The sequence below is a fragment of the Triticum aestivum genome, chromosome 6D (genome assembly GCF_018294505.1).
Source record: "Triticum aestivum cultivar Chinese Spring chromosome 6D, IWGSC CS RefSeq v2.1, whole genome shotgun sequence".
NCBI lineage: Eukaryota > Viridiplantae > Streptophyta > Magnoliopsida > Poales > Poaceae > Triticum > Triticum aestivum.
In genome coordinates, this window is record NC_057811.1 from 39549169 (window position 1) to 39568585 (window position 19417).

Consider the following 19417-nt stretch of genomic DNA (forward strand, 5'->3'; position numbering starts at 1 on the left):
AGCGTGTGATGATAAGCCACTGATATAGTGTTGCACTCGCCATATACTTCAAATTCAACCTTTTTGAGCACTTTTGCATGCAAAACAAAGAACCTCGCAAAGTTAACCTGTTTCTCATAGCCTACGAATGACTTAAACACCACTTTTTTGAGATGGGTCTGAAGACATTCGATTGGATGTAAAGGGTCATATTGAGGGTCATTTTTCTTATCCTTCTCATTGTGTTTTTTAAACTGTAAAATGGAAATAAGAGGTATATGTTAAAGCTGTTGCAAACTAGACTAGATAATTTGTCAACCAAATCAAACATTCAAAGCAAGCAAAGATGAGTGCTCACAATGATGTAGAGCTTTTCTAGATGAGGAAACCACCTAAGGATGTTAAGAACTGCGTTCAATTCAAGGCCAGAAGACCTGAGGCAAAAAACCTTCACGGTGCGCATCCAGTTTGCTGACATAACTGGGCTTATTCCCTGAAGATAAATGTACAATGAACATAAACAAAAATTATCTGCATATACAAACGAGAAATGTAATATCAGAGGATGTTGTTGCTATTACCTGGGCGATGAGCTTGGAGGCTACAGGTAACAAAGGGCCCAATATCTCTAGTTTAGGCGCCCAAATTACCCGCAAAGTAACACAATCATCATCGTAGCAACTAAAAGGTAATAGTACCCTTACAAGGCAAGGGGCATCCTCAATCACCAGCTCTAATTTTTCTTTAAAGGCATTGCGGACACCAATGCTTCTAAGAGTCCGTGAGCTAACACGAAGGCATCCCTTGCCACGAACTTCGGACATGTAAAAACTCTCCAAGGCATGGCATCCAGAGAGCAGTCTATGGAAAAACTCCCATGAGATGGTAACGTCCACCAAGGAGAGTTGCTTGAGGAGGGGAAAGTTCATGGACAGCAAGATCTCATCAGGGAAATCACAGTAGCTGAACTTGGCAACGAGGAGGGTGGATGCAGAGCGGAACACGGATGGTGGCAGCGGGTTTCTTGGCTCAGAACATTGATGGGGGCACTGGTAGTTGATATCGAGCTATTGGAGGTTGGCGAGGGCTTGGGAGTGGAACCAACTCTCCAACTGGGTGTATAAGTCGCCCTCCAGGAAGCACTGGAAGGAGAATCGGCGGATGGGGACAAGGTGTTGGGAAGTTATCTTGGAGACGGCGGTGGGGGTGATGGCGGAGGTGGAGACAGGGTAACCGCAGGGTGGGGTGCGGACCTCGAGATTGAGGGGTGTGGAGCGCCAGAGGTGGCACCATCGGGGGGAGAGGGCCGACATGCGTCCACCATCCTTGGTGGGGAGGAGGGAGATGATGGTTACGAGGATGGCATCGGGGAGCTTGCTGATGAAATCACTAGCGATCTCATCGTAGACGGTAATTCCATGGGATTCTGGCTGGTCGGGCCACCAGAGTGTAAGTGTAAGTGCCTCATCCTCCATGGCCGGCGGCTAGAGAGACGACAGACGATTTTAGCGATAGCCCACCATTCGTCACTCGCGGTCTCCCTCCATGGCCGCCGGGGAATGGAGCAGTGAGATCGGGATCTGGGATGGAGAGCTATTTGTTGGCGACCCACCGCCGCTCAAATTGGAAATCCATACCCTCTTTCCTCATTTGCATGTGGCCGCCAGCTGTCGTGCGCATCAACAACGCAATCCTAGCTCATCAATGACATAATCCTTGCTGGTCAGCGGTGGACCTGTGAACGCGTGTGCCGCTCTTTATATTTTTCCTTTTGCGACCCCAAAATACATTTTGTTTTACAATGGTTGTGGCACAATTTTGTTTCAAACCTAGGAAAGTTTATTTTGCTTAAACGAAAAATACATCTATAGATAAGCACTACAATAGAGAGGATGAGGCTTATCCAACTAGACGGCTGGTGAATCGGATCATGCCATTTTAGCTGGTCCATTACCTGGTTTGCTTCGCTAGACAGTGGGCAAAAGTTGTCCTTAAGACCAGCTAATAAGATATTACATTACAATCAAAGTTGCAGCCGTTGGAGTCGATGAGAATCACCCCTGGGGCATTGCCTCGACCAAGACCATGCAATCGGACCCCACGGTCATTCTCTACACACATGCTTGATGTGTCGGACCGATCTCTCTCTCTCTCTCTCTCTCTCTCTCTCTCTCTCTCTCTCTCTCTCTCTCTCACACACACACACACACACACACACACAACCTAGCCAACTAACCGCCGCAACTTGGTCCGCCCGTAGTTGGCTCCGCGCCGGCCTCGACGCGTGCTTCACTGACCAGTGGTCCCACCTCCTTGGCTGCCTGCCTAGTGAGGTCTGGGGGCACAGTCATGAGTCATGACATGTGTCGACAACAAGATGTTTCTTTTAGTGCGGGCGCTTCCCCACGTCATGGCATCAGGCATGCAGTTTAGTCCATCCGTGTAGAAGGCTGCGTCAATGTTCAGTTTGGTTAGCCCTTCTTGCAGCTTATACCATCCTCTCCTCTCAGTTCTTTCCTTCTCCAGTTTGTGGCTATTATTCGTATGACAATTGCTAACCTCTTCTCCCTTGTATAGCTTCTCAATGGGGCCAGTTGTTTCGCTCCCACCGGGTGTATCATATCTCTGCAACAACGACCTCATGTATATAAACATTCTTCTATGCCTAATAATAAAGGGGCTATTGCTTCTTGTGGCACGTCACGAAAATTATCCCCAAATCGCAAAATATTATCCAATAGTGCCACCAAGTGATAAAAAACGTCTCACACAGGGGAATCCCCGCCTAGGCCGGCCCATGCAGTAAGGACCTCTTTTGGTACGGAGCAAAATTCGTTCAGACGCAATCTGTATAAGACACATTCCAAAGATATGAAGCCATGTGGCAGAGAAACAGCTCCCTAACTAGTGAGATCGATCTGGCTTGAAAATCTCACTTCTGGGACAACACCCTTAATGATGTGAGCATGAAAATTAGATCCGCAGTCACGACACTATATTCTTGGAGGAAGAAGTTGACACCCTTAATGATGTGGCCTGGAAACGTTTTCTCTTGTGCTACTAATTCATCAAAGCTCCACAACAAGTCGCAAATTTTCCGTTGATTCTCTCATGTCCATGGGAAAGATATATACATGTCCACCAACAAACAGTCGTTCATTCCATCAAAAACTGCTTACTTCTGTTCAGGATCTCAACCCTCTTTTACTTCAGAATCTAGGATAACCCATGCATGCACTGTTATAAGGACGCATAAAAAACCTGCCTACAACGATGTTTAGGAATACTACTTCTGGCAGTAATGCAGAAAACAAGTTAAGAAGCAGTGTTACACCGGGATTCGTGGCAAAAAGCCAACACGTACTATTTTCAGGCCATCAGCCCAAAACGGCGATGTTAGAAAAATCACTTGCAAATGTGTACAAGGATGCAATCAGTTTCATTTCAGCTGCAGGCAAAGACACATTGACAGATCCACTAGCTAGTAGGCATCCTAAGCATGTTTCGGCTGCAGGCAGAGACATGTTGAATGTTGCAGCTTTCAGCCCTTCTCTCCCCCGAGCTGTCCAGGATCACTAGTCAAACTTGAACACGGTAACAGACACAGAAAAATAGCGGCTGCTTCTAGCCTACAGGTTGAGCTTTCCTAAGCATCATACAGATGCTATGTGTATGCAAAGAAATCTAATCAGCAACGGAACTTTTCATACTTCTGTACATAATAACTGAATAGACAGCCAAGTTTCCGTCGGAAGCATGTGTTTCTAGTTCTAGACCAGCTCCGGCAGAAGAAAGACACAACTGTGCAGGTTCAAAGGAGATTTCGGCGGATGGTGTTACCAGCTCCATTCAAGTTACAACTTTGGGCAGTAATCTCTTTTTGTCCCTGAACATTAGAGCATTTTCAGCAATGAACTCTTTTTGCATCAACCCCATTTCCAAAATGAGCACAAGACGGTGCAATCTTCAGTCATCGGCCCTGTCTATGGCTGTCTGAACTCTGAAGGGGTCGGCCACTGACAAATCATGGATATGCTTGCTGACATGGTAATCAATACAAGAATGAGTATTTCTGAATTCAAATTGAGCATCTTGAGAAGCTAGCAACCTGTGAATATGAGCCACTGATTTATTGATGTAGTCGCCATATCTTTTTATCTCACTTCTGTTTAGTGCTACTGCATACGAAACAAAGAATCTGGCGAAGTCAGACTGTTGCTCATGGCCACCACTATTTTCAGATGAGTTTGATCGAAAAAGGCTTTCGCCCTGCTTTATATATAAAGCAACGATCAACAACACCCGGTACAAACGCCCGCCCGCATAATGCACACACACGCAAGGCAGGATACATAGGCGCTGAGCGCAACAACACCATCCCTAGCACTACGCGAAGAGGTGAAGCCGCATACGACGAACCGTGGGCTTCAAGGCGGCGCCTTCAGGAAGGGAACGACACCGGAGCACCGCCACCGCCCGATCCGAGCATCAGAGTTTTCCCTGAAGCAACACAATGGGCAATGAGAGCCGCGGCGATGCCTTCAAGAATGGAACGAGCTTCACCGCTGCCGGCCCGTTTGAAGATAGAGCAGGTTTTCACCCCGGCCACCATTCACCGCCACCGAACGCCACACCCTGGCTACCACGCCGCCCACAGGGCCGTGGCAACCGGGCATCACCAAGCAACGGGCTCTGCCCATGAGCACCGCGGACCCACCACCAGGGTTACCGCCCCGGCATCCAAGACCTTGACACCACCTCACCCGAGATTCGTCACTACCCCGCCCAAAGACACAAGCGGAAAGGACTCCTTTCGCACCCCTGGGTTGTCCCCAGTGCCGAGACCCAATACGCCGGCCAAACTGGCCTCCATCGCCCCGTCAAGCGGCACCGGGCGCGAGACAAGCTCGGTCCTGCTGTCGGGCGAGAGACGAGCTCAGTCCTGCTGCCGAGCACCAAGGGCAGTCATGCTGCTGGGCGCGAGACAAGCTCAGTCCAGCGGCACCGGGCCCAAGACGAGCGGTGGACCGCAGCTGGAAGATGGCCAACCCTTCGACAAAAGTAGCGTCTAGACGACGAGGGGAGGAATCGAAGGCCAACACAAGCCGCCTACCCGCCAGCCGACGCCGGAACATGCCAGCCGCCGCCGCATCTGACCTGCCCACGCCACCATGAGCCGACACCACGCCCTCGCAGCTCACCCCACGTAGCCACCGCCGCCGCCAACACGCCGGCGTTGCCTCAACCATCACCCCGAACAGCCCGCCAGCGACTAGAGCCAGATCCAGGTGGATCTGTCCGGTCTCACCGAGCACCCATCACTGCGCCCCCTTGCCCCACCTAGGAGGTTGATAGGAGGAAGAGGGAGCCCACTAGCTATCACGCCGCCACCCCTGCCGGCAGAAGGCCACGGCAGGGGGAGCTGCCCCCGGCCTGCAACCCCTGAAGCCAGATCTGGACGACTACTGCAGCCGCCATAGCTGGCGAGGGCCGCACCTCCACAACGACGCCGATCACACTGTCGACCAGACCCCGGCGCTGCGCACACCGGTTTGTTGCTGTGCTGCCACGCCCGTCGCGAAGCGCAACGTCCCGACGAAGATGCCTCGGCCTGTGCCAGGGCCCCCACACGAGGAGACAACGCGTCCCCGCCGCAGCCGGCGGCGAAGCGGCGGGGCTTCGCCCGGCCGCACCCTCTAGCAGCGGGGAGGGAGGGAGAAGGGGGGAGGGAGGCCTGGCGGCGGCGGTAGGGTTAGCCTCCCTGCCGCTCGCGAGAGCACCAGAGGAGGTCAGGGGAATGCTTTTTATGGCATTCGATTGGATGTAGTGGGTCATACTGAGACTCTTACCGGCAACTTGGCATTCAAGACAAGGAGATCAGATGCTAGGAGTCTCTGACCATCTTAGAACCGACTGGGACTATAACCCTAGGCCTTCGACATCTTTTATTAGCCGGGGCTGGGCTAGTCGATAAGCACATTATTCTCAGTTTGTCGACTACGTACGATCCTATAAGTCAACCTTGTACTCCGTGCCCCCACCCCCCATCAAATCAATACAACACAAGCAGGGGTAGGGTTACCCTGGTAAACTTCCTGCTTCCCCACTAGGCTTTCCGGCTAGTCGTGGCACCCTATTGAGGGGTTTGCCGGATTATTCACACCGACAAAACACATATGTAACCTACCATAGGATTGACGACCTTATCATGGACAAGGACATGAACTCTTGTGGCTGATCCCGACAAGAGCTTAGATTTGCCGTTGTCGCATTCCAGCCAGCGACTAGTTTCTTCTTAGTTAGTTACTATAGATACTTAATAATTTGTATTTAACACATGATACAAATTTACACGACTAAACTTGACACAAATTGCAGACTTATATATTTCATACCATATTATCATTAGAAGTGGGGGTTAAGGTTTTGTCATTTATGAAGTACACTTGTTTTAAAATTGACTTCTGTTTTGGACCAAGGTACTATCAACATATCCCCGCAAAAAAAGGTACTATCAACATATAACATATATGCCGAAGTAGAAACCTGATGTTTCTGTTTTCTACTCCGTGAGGCATGAGCCCCTGATATGCTAAAAAGAATGATATTTCAAATGATTTGATAAGCATGCATGTGCTAAATCACTGATCATGTAGCTTCGATTGAGATCAGAGCTAGAAAATCCAGCCTGCGTTAACAATCAACTTACAAGGCATGTGTTAACAAATCCGTGACAGAGTAATATCCATAGAAGTGAGAAAATAACACCCTTTTTTTCAAAATGAAAATAAATAAATAACTACTTTCATTATTGCTACTCCACAACATGTTTTCGCAACACCAATCATGGCAAGGGCCTAGTTTTGGGTTCTCCACATCATGACACATTGAGGCCTTGTTTGGTTGCAGGGATCCCCGCTGATTCCCCGGGTGAAGATAGCACGGGCCAGATCGAACCGGAGAAATCCACAGCGACAGGGGAGGTATCCATCCCCGACCCGCGTCGTTTCCCTGGGAAAACGCTCCACGCCTCTAGGGGTCGGGGAGAAAAGCCACGGCTCGAGACCGCGAGCGCGACCAAGATCCACCGCTTCGCTTCCGATCTTCTCCGCCGGCGACTGGAGAGACGGCCCGGCCCCTCTCCCTCCGGTGCTCCGCCACCACGCTCCGTCTCTCCAATGACCGCGACGTCTGTTGTCCTTACGCTGCTCCTTCCCCGGATCTCCCCTCCGCCTCGAATTTCCTGTCCCCTCCGGCGACGGCGACGGCGACGGTTCCGCGGTCAAATTCCACTTACTTCGACCTAAGGTTAGCCCCCCTCCTCTTCCACCTCATTTTTTTTCACCCGTGGATGCACTCAACGTCCATGCACTGATGCTTGAATGTACAGATTCAAGAACCTGACCACTTCTCTTCTTCTTTTAACTAATTTTACAGGCCGGGTGCAAAATTTACTCACAGGTTATACATCTCATACATTCCTGTGTTATGCCTTTCTTCTGAAATTAAAAAACAATAGTGGGAGAGAGAAATTACTGTACTGGTTAAGACAACTGATTTTCATACAATGGCAGCAGTGCACAAACAGTGTCAGTGGTATGTACTCTACTTATTTCAGAGATGATTGGAGTCCGCTCAGCAGCTGCCATCTAATCAAATCACAATTCAGACTAGTAGGCAAACATATTGGAGAGCTAGTGTCAGATCAATTCATTAGGAGCATGTATGGACACAATTATCAGTATCATAATGCATGGTTGTATCACAAGTAGTAGACTATAATCATGCATTTCACTTGCATGCAGACAAAGCACTCCACACCTAGCATTTCAAAAAGTTTAAATTCATATACTGATCTGTATATAATTGCCTAGAATCTGCATCATGGTTTGCTCTTTCAACTCTTGATTCTTGAACTACTGGATCTTGCATCTGTGTTCTAGTAGAGTATAAAATCCAAATTCTTATGACTAGAACTATGAATGATTGTTTTAATGTTGCTCCCTGTTAATACCAGAGGAGAATAATATGTCACTGAATCTGTTGCACTGATAATCTAAGCTCAAAACAGTAATCATTATTGTTTCTTTCTTTAGCATATACATATGGAATTTGTTGCCCTGACATTATAGTTTAAGCTCAAAAATATAGATGATGTGCATAATTTATTTTTCGTTGGCAAACATGGAATGATTGTCCAAATTAAAAATAACATTGTTGGATAATGATTTGTGGTTTGTCTGAATCTGATAGGTGACGATATGTCATTCTTCTGTTGCAAGATAGTCTTGTCCTTGCAAAGGAACGAACTGCTTCTAGACTATGTAATCCTGTTTGGAGTGAAGGTATTTTCCCTCATTACACTTAGGACAAGTGAACCTTCAAGTTTAATCTTCCAAGGCTTGTTTTCTAGCCCAAGTGTTTTTTAAGGCTTAGGCAGAGTAGGGCTCTTGGTTGAACTGAAATTTCTACTACTGGTGGAAGTCATTAGATTTGAGCAGAAGTTGGTTCTTGGTTGAAACTAATCTGGAGCTTTGCAGTTTTTTATAGCCGGCTGGTGGAGGCAAAGTCTCATGCCTGAGCAGTTACTACTTGTTGCTAATTCCATTATTGTATGATATGCTGGTGCAGGATCTGTGACTGTTGAATTGCTGCACATATTACACATACTTTTTTCTTTGCCTTTATTTTTATAAAGTATATACCTTTTACTTTCTGCAATAAAGAAAACTACATTGCGTATAGTGCGAAAATGTCTGCCCAATAATGCTTTATTTGTTAACTTACATTAATCTATTCACAATTCTTATCTGAAAATGATAATTGAACTGGTAGGTGGATGAGTGATAGGATAAATTAATTGTGTTTTTCTATGCTCGATCAACCTTCTACAGTTCTATGTGTGCCTTTCTTTAATTACATCCAGTAGAGAAGGGGCCAGATATGATAAACCATGGTCATGTACTCAAGTTCTCAAATGCAACATAGAATCAACATATTTGTCTTCCGAATAAATTGTAAGATATGGGTAAGAAGTTCTCGCACGAGTACTACTCAGAATGGTGAGCCTTTTTTTCACTAGTCTTGCCATCTGTTGCTGATCTACTTATGCTTGAGAACACTGCAATGAAACCGTGTCGTACTAGTATTGAAAGATTTACTAAACTGTTGTATTTTGAAACAGTTGCTGACTTCCAAAAAAAAATTCTTCTAATTCAGTCAACATCGAGCTGCTGTTCTCAGCTGATGTGGAGTAGAGGAAGACGAGATATCCCGAACATTGCCTTACAATTTGCACCTTCAGAAGTGTGGTTGTCCATGGCATGGAGTTTTGGTAATTTAGAACTTTTTGTACCGGTGTAAAGGTCCAGGACAAGCTAGTAGCTAAAATCTATTTGTTCCTATGGGCATTGGCTTCATTGTTCTAAAACTCAGAACCTGTTGAACAATGATGTTATTTGTAATGGCGGCATGAGAGGAGGAAGATTTGGTTGCTTGTTCTGTATAGCTTCCTATAAGCAATGCACCTCTAGATGATTTTGTCAAAAGCGTGTCGAGTTGATATTCTCAATATATTATTATTTATCAGTTTGCAAGTTCATTAATGTCCTCTGATTATTTCCAAATTCTTGAATTATTTGTAATGTCTTGGACATTCCTATATATTTTGCAGAATTATTTTGCGCCTTTTGTTTAGACTTTTTGGGAATTACATGTGGAATTAGCCTGTTTTCAAATGTTTTACTAATAAAAAAAGTTACCTGCTGTGTGATTCGAAGGATAGAACGATTCAGTTTCCCCCGGCCCACCTGTTACCAAATGGCAGGGTCATAACCCCCGTGGTGGGAGGGGGGATCCCACCTAGCACGGAAATCCCCCGGTTGGGGTTTTGCTGCCTTGGGTTTGCTCCCTGTTGCAGCCAAATGAGGCTTGAGGAGGGGGGTGCATCTACCTACGAGGGAATGTCTAAAAAATTCTACCTACAAGGGTGATGAGTTGTGAGATCGCCAGCTGCCGTCGCCGCTCGCCGAGGGCGGCGCCGCTGGACAATGACGACTTGCTCTTTGAGATCCTCCTCCGCCTCCCACCGCAGCCCGCCTCCCTCCCCCGCGCGTCGCTCGTCTGCAAGTGCTGGCGCTGCCTTGTCTCCGACCCCGGCTTCTTCCAACACATTCGCGTCCACCACCACCGCAAACCTCCCCTCCTCGGTTTCTTCAACACAGGATTTCATGACACTTCCTTCATGCCTACTCTCATGGCCCCTGATCGTGTCCCCTACAGACGCTTCTCCTTGCCGTGGGGTGATGTAAGCCGCTTTAGTCTCCTCAACTACCGCCATGGTCTCGTACTCATCTCTGACAAGAGACATCGCCAGTTCATTGTGTGGGACCCTGTCAGTGGCGACCAGCACCGCCTCGCCGTTCCCGGGTCATTTGAAATGGACCCACTTTTTGTGTTTGGACAAACCTTTTCTTAACTCATGAACATTATTAAAATTTCATGAACATATTTTCCTGTTTTATAAACACAATTTTCAAACTATTGAACAATCTTTGAATTCCAGTTGGACGAGCACTTTTTGAAACTCGTGAACATTTATTAAATTTTATGAACATTTTTTTTTAGTTTGGACGAACATTTTTTGAAACTCATGAAAATTTCATGAACATTTTCCTAGTTTTATGAACAAAATTTTGAAACTCATGACATTATTTAAATCCCATGACCATTTTTTAGAAACTCATGCACATTATTTATATCCCATGACCATTTTCCAACTTTTACGATTTTTTTAAACTCATGAACATTATTTGAATTCCATTAACAATTTTTGAGTTGGATGAACATTTTTCGAAAATTGTGAACACCTTTTGAAACTCATGAGCATTTTGTTGAAACTCGTGAACATTTTTCTGAATTTGGTGAACATATTTTTAGTCTGGACGAACACCTTTTGAAACTCATGAACAATATTTGAATTTCATGAACAAATTTCCAATTTTATGAGCAGATTTTGAAACTCATTAACATTTATTCAAATTCCATGACATTTTTGAAACTCATGAACACTATTTGAATTTGGTGAACATTTTTTGAACCTCATGAACATTTTTTGAATTCCACGAACATTTCTTTGAACGCCGTGAAGGCATGACCAGTTTATGTGTTTGGACGAACATTTTTTTTAACTCATGAACATTATTAAAATTTCATGAACATATTTTCCGGTTTTATGAACAAAATTTTGAAACCATTGAACAATTTTTGAATTCGATGAACACTTTTTGAGTTAGACGAACACTTTTTGAAACTCGTGAGCATTTATTGAATTTTATGAACATTTTTTTGAGTTTGGACGAACATTTTTTGAAACTCACGAAAATCATGAAAATTTTATGAACATTTTCCTAGTTTTATTAACAGAATTTTGAAACTCATGACATTATTTAAACTCATTAATTGTTTTTGAATTCATGAACAATTTTTTCGTTGGATGAACATTTTTTGGGACTCGTCAACACTTTTTTGAATTTTTTCGTGAATATTTTTTGAGTTTGGACGAGCATTTTTAGAAACTCATGAGAGTTATTTAAATTTGATGTTCGTTTTTCCAGTTTAAAGAACAAAATATTGAAACACTTGAAAATTATTCAAATTACATGAACGATTTTTGAAACTCACGAATATTTTTTGAAAACTGATGAACATTTTTTATAAATCCATGGACAGTTTTTGAAACTCGTGAACATTATCTGAATTACATGAACATTTTGTGAATTTCTTGAACATTATCTGAGCTTCATGAACTAATTTTGTAACTGTTGAACATAATTTTAATTCCGTGAACATTTTTTGAACTCCATGAACAATTTTTGAGTTGGACGAACAATTTTTGAAACCCATCAAAAAGCAAGAATCAGCAGAGAAACAGTTTTGGGGGGAAGTGATTTTTATGGTGGCAAGAGTCATCAACGTGGAAACATATACGAACTCTAGAAAAAAAGAATCAGCAACGCGAAAACGTACAAACCATAGACAGAGAAACGAACCAGGTGGAGTTGGGCCAGCCCATCTAATATCGCCAAATAGGGGTCCCGATCCCTGGCACGTAGGTCGCCAATTAGGGGTCCCGATCCCGGGCGCATCTACGTACGAGGGCTAGACTCAGAAAAGAAAAAATCTACGTACGAGGGCGACGAGTTGCGAGATGGCCAGCAGCCGCCGCTCGCCGAGGGCTGCGCCGCTGGACAACGACGATTTGCTTTCCGAGATCCTCCTCCGCCTCCCACCGCAGCCGTCCTTCCTCTCCCGCGCCTCGCTCGTCTACAAGCGCTGGCGCTCCCTCGTCTCCGACCCAGGCTTCCTCTCCCTCGTCTCGTCCTTCCTCCGCCGCTTCTGCGTCCACCACCGTCGCAACCCTCCCCTCCTCGGTTTCTTCAACACAGGATTTCGCAAAACCTCCTTCGCGCCTACTCTCATGGCCCCCGATCGTGTCCCGCGCGGACGCTTCTCCTTGCCGTGGGGTGATGTCAGCAGCTTCAGTCTCCTCAACTGCCGCCATGGTCTCGTACTCATCTTCGACGAGACGCGGCGCCAGTTCATTGTGTGGGACCCTGTCACTGGCGACCAGCACCGCGTCGACGTTCCCGCGCCGTTAGAGATCAACGGTGCCGTGCTTCGTGCCGCCGGAGACGTCAGACACTTCCAGGTGGTCTTTGTAGCAACACGCAACCACGGCATAGAAGATGGACAAGAAGCGCTCGTCTGTGTTTACTCGTCGGAGACCGGCGTGTGGGGTAACGGCATCTCAACACCCATTCCATTCGGGCCTAGCCGGAGCTTATTTGGCACCCATATATCTACCAAGCCCGCTGTTCTGGTTGGCAACTCCCTTTACTGGACTCTCACTGGTTTTTGTTCAAGAAGTATCCTTGAATATGATCTTGAGAAGCAGAGCCTAGCTGTGATACAGGAGCCGGACTATGTGTGTGAATATTACTTCATGGTCATAAGGGCAGATAGTGGTGGTCTGGGTTTCCTCAATTTGTCGGAATTCACCGCACAGTTGTGGGAGAGAAAGACTCGATTGTGATGGTGTTGCTTCGTGGCGGCTGGGAAGAACAATTGAACTGGATAAACTACTTCACCCGAATCCTCCCCCGATTCCAGGTGAGTATGATGATGATGAGCAGGATGACAAGATAAGAATACTAGGGTTTGCTGAGGAAAATAATATGGTGTTCGTGGGGACATTGATGGGCCTCTTTACGGTCCAGCTTCAGCCATTGCGGTTCAAAAGACTATCTCGAACAAGAAGTGAAACAACATTGCATTGTCATCCATTAGAAAGTGTCTATACTGCAGGTAATAGCATGCTTTCCAATGTGGGTATAATGAAATCAAGTTAGTTTTCGGTAATTGGTTGATGTAAAATGTTGTTCACATCCTTTAGTAAGCTAACTATTTTTAGTGGTATTCCCTGAATTATTTATTTTTCTGCTTGATGATCTCTTTAACATAGAGATATTAATCTACGATGCTTTGTGTCAACGCTTCAGTGGAGGCATCCTCTACACATACAAGGCCGGATAATTTTATGTAATATATGCTTCAGAGCTGGAAAATCATTTGTTAGCAGCATCTAGTTTAGCTTGTCGTCAATTCTTATGTAGCCAGGTTCAAGCTTCCTGTCCTACACATTTAGCAACTAGTTGTGCCAGTTATAAGTTGAATGCTCACAAAGCAAGATGATTTCCCGGACGCGTCCCGCAACGTTGCGCTTTGGCAAACCCAACCTGGAGTTAAAGAGTGCCGATGGAGGTCACTCGAGAAGTAAGAGACAGAGGGTCCTTCATGGACACCTAAAGGATGGAAAAGCTGAACCAAACTTTTTTTCAGTTGTCATTGTTCTACTATATTGTGATTTCTGTGATTGAAGCAGAGGGGTGGGGTATCTTCTTCGTCAAATTATGTAGCAATGTTGTTCTTATCGACTATGTAGCATATTGTCTCAGTTTCTATCAATTAGTCTCTATCAATTTAGTATATGAATATCCATACAAATAAAACAGTTAACACCAAGATTTGCCAATTCTTTGTTAATCTCACTGATTGTTTGACCTTTTATCCTTTTATAAACAGCCGTTGGTGGTGAACATGATGGAGCTGAACTTTTGCACAACGCATAAGATGTCTGCCTATGCTATTACGATGTATTGCTTGATCCGGTAAGCTTATCTTCTGCATGTTTGAGGTAGCTGAAATTAAACTTTCGTTGTAAATGATGTTGTTTTACTTTTTAATAGTTTTTCTCAAGTACCAAATGAAAAACAGAGGATTCCAAGATTTTCTATATGACCCTTTGCTAAGCCATTGCTCACCTGGCTACCTCCCGTCACACTCTCATGGCAGCTATGGATCTCTTTTGTATGCCTTGCCTCATCATCCCTTTCTCAGTAGCTTTCCATTCCCTTCACACTCCTTAGGACTCCTCCCATTTACTACTACTGGTACTGGCGTTTCTCCCTCTAGCTTCTCAGATGACTGATGACGTGGGACCCTTCCTCATTCTCTATTTGTATGTCCTTGGTTGCTCATAGATGAGAATGATGTCATGCTAAGTAGTAGCAGAATAAAATATTTCCCTTTATTGTGCTTCGTTGATATTTTTCGGTCTTACTAGTTGCTACATTTTAGATTGCAATACTTGAAGAGCATATCCGCATTAGACCTTATACTATTATCTATGTTTTGCTTGCAATTAACAATTTGTTATGGACAATTGTGCTATTCTTAGCAGGCGTGCTTAAATATTTTCTCAAGATGTATCACTTCGTCAGTCTAATCTCGCTTATGTAATTGGTCATTTGACCATTGGCCTATAATATAGTTTGTCTGGTCCAAACTAGAAGTTGCAATAGTTTCTGTGCAGTTCTGATTTCTTCTATTTCAGTTATCACAAATGCTTAATATTTTTTGCTGAACACATAAAAAGTCACATGGCTAGATTCATCATGAACACTGCTTTCAACAAATTTCCACCTTTTAGCTTTTGATATCATATTATCATCAAATGCTTAATATTTTTTGCTGAACACATAAAAAGTCACATGGCTAGATTCATCATGAACACTGCTTTCAACAAATTTCCACCTTTTAGCTTTTGATATCATATTATCATCAAAAGTGATGGTTAAAGTTTTTTTTATTTATGTTGTGCAGATTTAAAAGTATGACTTCTGTTTTTAAGGTAGTGTCAATATATCTTCCCATGAGTCCCTCATAGTCTTATGCTCGTCATGAAAATTATCTAATAAGGCATGTTGTTCAGTATTTGCCCCTAAGGTCACTGATCATGTAGCATCTACTTAGATCAGAGCAAGGAAGTTCTCAATGTGTCAACATTAACAATAGAACTTGAAAGGTGTGCCACTACAAATTGACTGTCGTCTTATTGATGTTCTCTGTTTATAATGTCGGTTTTGTCCAATGATTCTGAGATGATTCATGTGGTAGGAGTGATGATATGTAGTTTCTATTTCGGTAGCATTTGTGGTAAGCGTTCATCACTGAAATGCTACTATTTCAGTTACCACAAATGCTACTATTTCAGTGATGTAGTCATGTAGGGATTGCCACTTGCGATGCTTTTGATTGTAGTATGAGTGATGAACGCTTACGTGGATTATGTATGATGTGCTGTTTTTAACCTTGCATTATTTCTCTACCTTTTTTCTCTATCTTTGTAGATGAAGTGGTATGCGGTGTACAGAGGTAGATGTCCAGGAGTCTAAGATTCATGGTCTGAATGCAATGAACAAGTGATTTACTATGAAGGCAGCTCCCACGACTCGTTCAATAGCAGATAGAAGGTAGAGTATCATTACAATCAGTATGTGCTTAAGCAGAAGAGAAAATATGAATTAGTGGGTTCAGTGGATGGGTTGACTGGATGTGCTAGCCAGAAACGGCTTATCGGGTTTAGTGGATGGAAGAACTGGTAATTGTTCTTCAGTTTGTGATAATTGTGGTGTTGCTTTTATCTTGTGGTCACACGTAGAACTGCATTGACCACTTTATTGTTTAATAGGTAGGCATTTGTACTAAAGAGCTACCAGCTTGTGATCTCAAAAGAACTTCGTGTGAACTATTTTATGTAATGGTTATGTGAGTTTGTTGTTAGGCATTGAGACTTGAAATGATTGTTTGTGTATTGTATATAAATTTTTGCGGCAGGGATCAAGGGGAAAGCAGTAAAAAGTTGTCTGGATTCCCTGATCCCTGCCGCAAAAATTTATATACAATACACAAACAAGCATTTCAAGTCTCAATGCCTAACAACAAACTCACATAACCATTACATAAAATAGTTCACACGAACTTCTTTTGAGATCACAAGCTGGTAGCTCTTTAGTACAAATGCCTACTTACTAAACAATAAAGTGGTCAATGCATTTCTACGTGCGACCACAAGATAAAAGCAACACCATAATTATCACAAACTGAAGAAGAATTATCAAGTTCTTCCATCCACTAAACCCGATAAACCGTTTCTGGCTAGCACATCCAGTCAACCCATCCACTGAACCCACTAATTCAGATTTTCTCTTCTGCTTAAGCACATACTGATTGTAATGATACTCTGCCTTCTCTCTGCTATTGAACGAGTCGTGGGAGCTGCCTTCATAGTAAATCACTTGTTCACTGCATTCAGATCATGAATCATAGACTCCTCGACATCTACCTCTGTACACCGCATACCACTTCATCTACAAAGATAGAGGAAAAAAAGATAGAGAAATAATGCAGGGTTAAAAATAGCACATCATACATAATCCACGTAAGCGTTCATCACTCATACTACAATCAAAAGCATCGCAAGTGGCAATCTAAGAAGTCCATATCAGCACCTACATGACTACATCACCTAATGTCGGTTATATTTATGTTACCATTGGCCTATAATATAGTTTGTCTGGTCCGACACTACTAGCTACATATATACAATATAAGATCTCTTACAATCCCTAACATCTAAGGTCAATTTCCACATGGTATTCTCCAGCTTTATTGTTGATGTGGTCAAGAAAGAATCCCGCCAATTCCTTTTGAATTGCTCGTATGCGATCATGTGGTAGGAGTTCATCCCGCATCTGCCAGATCTAATTTTAAGAAGGGGGTCAATACATGTATATGAATGAAACTCAACACAAATGATGGTAATAAAATAAAATTGTGAATATTTTTGCTCTCGAACTTCATATTGTTTTTCAGAGTAGCCCCGCTTAGAGGCCGTCGCGTTGTAGATGAATTCGCAAACGTAGTATCCACAAAAATCATTCCCGGCTTCCTGCCACAAGCACTTTACGAAAAATAGAGGTCAATCAAACTGATAAGCAAGCTGCCAGATGGTATTGATGAAACTAGTTAGAATCAATGGGAGATGCGCAGAACTAGTTAGTAGTACTTAATTTTGGGTGTGTAAATCGCAGCTCCCTCGGTAGTCCCGGAACAATTACGGTGAGCTCTTTTCAAACCCTGTCAGACAAAGAAAATAATTACTTGATATAAGGAAATGAACAAAGTTGGCGATATGGTGCTATAATGATCGATTGAACTTACTTCTGGAGCATTTCAGTCATGTCCGCATAGTCCTGGGGATCTTTTCGTCTCGAGTCTAAGACGGTTACTACTCCCCGGTGAAGCTTAATCTCTAGGAGAATAAAGTGGAATGCATAACTCATCAATTCCATTACTATAACCTCGAGTAATAAGGGAAACCGAATATGCACAAGACAGTAACACTCACTTGAAGTTGTAAGGAAAGAGTATTTTATCTTTGTTTTGATTTTTAAGCAACGATTGTAGCAAGTTGTCCTTGGTTTCTGTGACATACTTTTGAACCGTCCATTCATGTATGATATTTGGGTTAATGAACCCGATGTCATAGATTTGTGCTTTTCTGCATTCGACGATCTTCAATCTGCATAATATAGTGAGGATAATTATATATACATGCAATGAAAGAGCCGAGCTATATATAGAGACTTAATTACAGAAGTAGTACTTATAGACAGTAGCAAGTCACGAGTGTTTTGTCGAGGACCTTTTGATTGTATAACTGGAATAACTTGTCCAATTCAACAGACAACAGTTCCATTCCAACGAGGTCGTGCTCCTCTTTAATTCTCAGCGTCAAAGTATCCTTCGCAGACTCGCAGCAGGTTTTCATGTACCATTCATGGAATCTTCGCATCATCTTTGTTAGAGGAGGATGACCAGGTTTGACGAGAGGCTGCCCGTACTTGTATCTGAATTCGTCCACCTCCATTGTTTCAAACTCTATATCATCGCTCAGGTAATCAGCAGGATTGGTACAGGGCACCATCCCCGGCAGATTAGCGACAATATCGCTAGACACCTTGAGCGGGGCGGGGGGGGGGGCACGATTGGTTCTGCCTGTTCGCCGAACTGGGGAATTTTTCCCACTTCTTCGTTCCGCTAACCTTTTATCACTCGAAGTACTTCCCGACCGCTGCGCATCTTCATATGTCTTTTTAAGACAGCGAACATAGTTGGAATCCGGCGGAGGCGGTGGTGCTCGCTTCAGGGCATCGATAGTGCGCTTCGCTGTCATCGGATCTATCGTCTCCTTTGGAGGTGGAGGTTTCTTTGCAAGAAAGACCCTCACTTCGGCTTCACTGATCTTTGTGTTTTCCTTCTCGGTCCTCTCATATGGTAACTTTTCCGGGGGCTTGAGAGATGGACCGTATCTGAATTGCCTCCCGCCTCTGCTTGTACTACTAGCCGCCGGAGTAGCAGCGTCTCTCTTCCGCGGAGAAGGAGGCGGAGTGCTCCGACGCGCCGGAGGAGCCGGAGCGGCGGCGTCTGTCTTCTGTCGTTGCTAACGAGGCGAAGAAGGAGGCGGAGTGCTCCGACGCGCCGGAGCAGGCGGAGGAGGAGGCGGAGTGGCCTCACGCGTCGGAGGAGGCAGAGAAGGAGGCGGAGTGCCCTGATCACTCGGCGGAGGAGGAGGAGGAGGAGGAGGAGGCGGAGTGCCTTGACTCGCCGGAGGAGGAGGAGGAGGAGGCGTCCAGTTTGGAAGCTTGATGTACTCCTTCCTCCATGGACATGTACTCCTCAAAGCTTTAACCAATTGATTCTCCCCTTCACCTGTAGGGTGGTCAAGCTCGAGCTCCTCAAATCCCTCCATTACTTCATCCACCGTCACAACAGCATAGCCATGTGGAATCGGATGGCAGTGAAAAGTTCGGTCAGGTTGAGGAGGTGCAACAGAGCCGACAGCCGCCTTCAAAGTGAGGTTCTGCCATTTCGTCATAAGCTGGCAATGTTGAGCCTCCGTGATAGTATCCACGGGGTAGCTAGGAGCCGTGAAGTCAGACTGAACGAGCTCCATGGAAGCCACGCTGCTTCTCCG

General features: G+C 44.6%; 1 protein-coding gene and 1 long non-coding RNA gene across 2 annotated transcripts; both read left to right on the forward strand.

Moving 5' to 3' along the window:
• Positions 1–6910: 6910 nt before the first annotated feature.
• Positions 6911–9567, forward strand: LOC123143362 (uncharacterized). Its single transcript, XR_006470813.1, has 3 exons — positions 6911–7287; positions 7417–7440; positions 8233–9567. It is a non-coding gene; the product is annotated as an uncharacterized lncRNA (long non-coding RNA).
• A 2549-nt stretch (positions 9568–12116) lies between these two features.
• LOC123140967 (uncharacterized) lies at positions 12117–15402 on the forward strand. The gene is made up of 2 exons (XM_044560222.1): positions 12117–13344; positions 14122–15402. The coding sequence occupies exon 1, from the start codon at positions 12188–12190 to the stop codon at positions 13070–13072; it is 885 nt and encodes a 294-aa protein (XP_044416157.1). The 5' UTR covers positions 12117–12187; the 3' UTR covers positions 13073–13344; positions 14122–15402.
• Positions 15403–19417: the final 4015 nt, after the last annotated feature.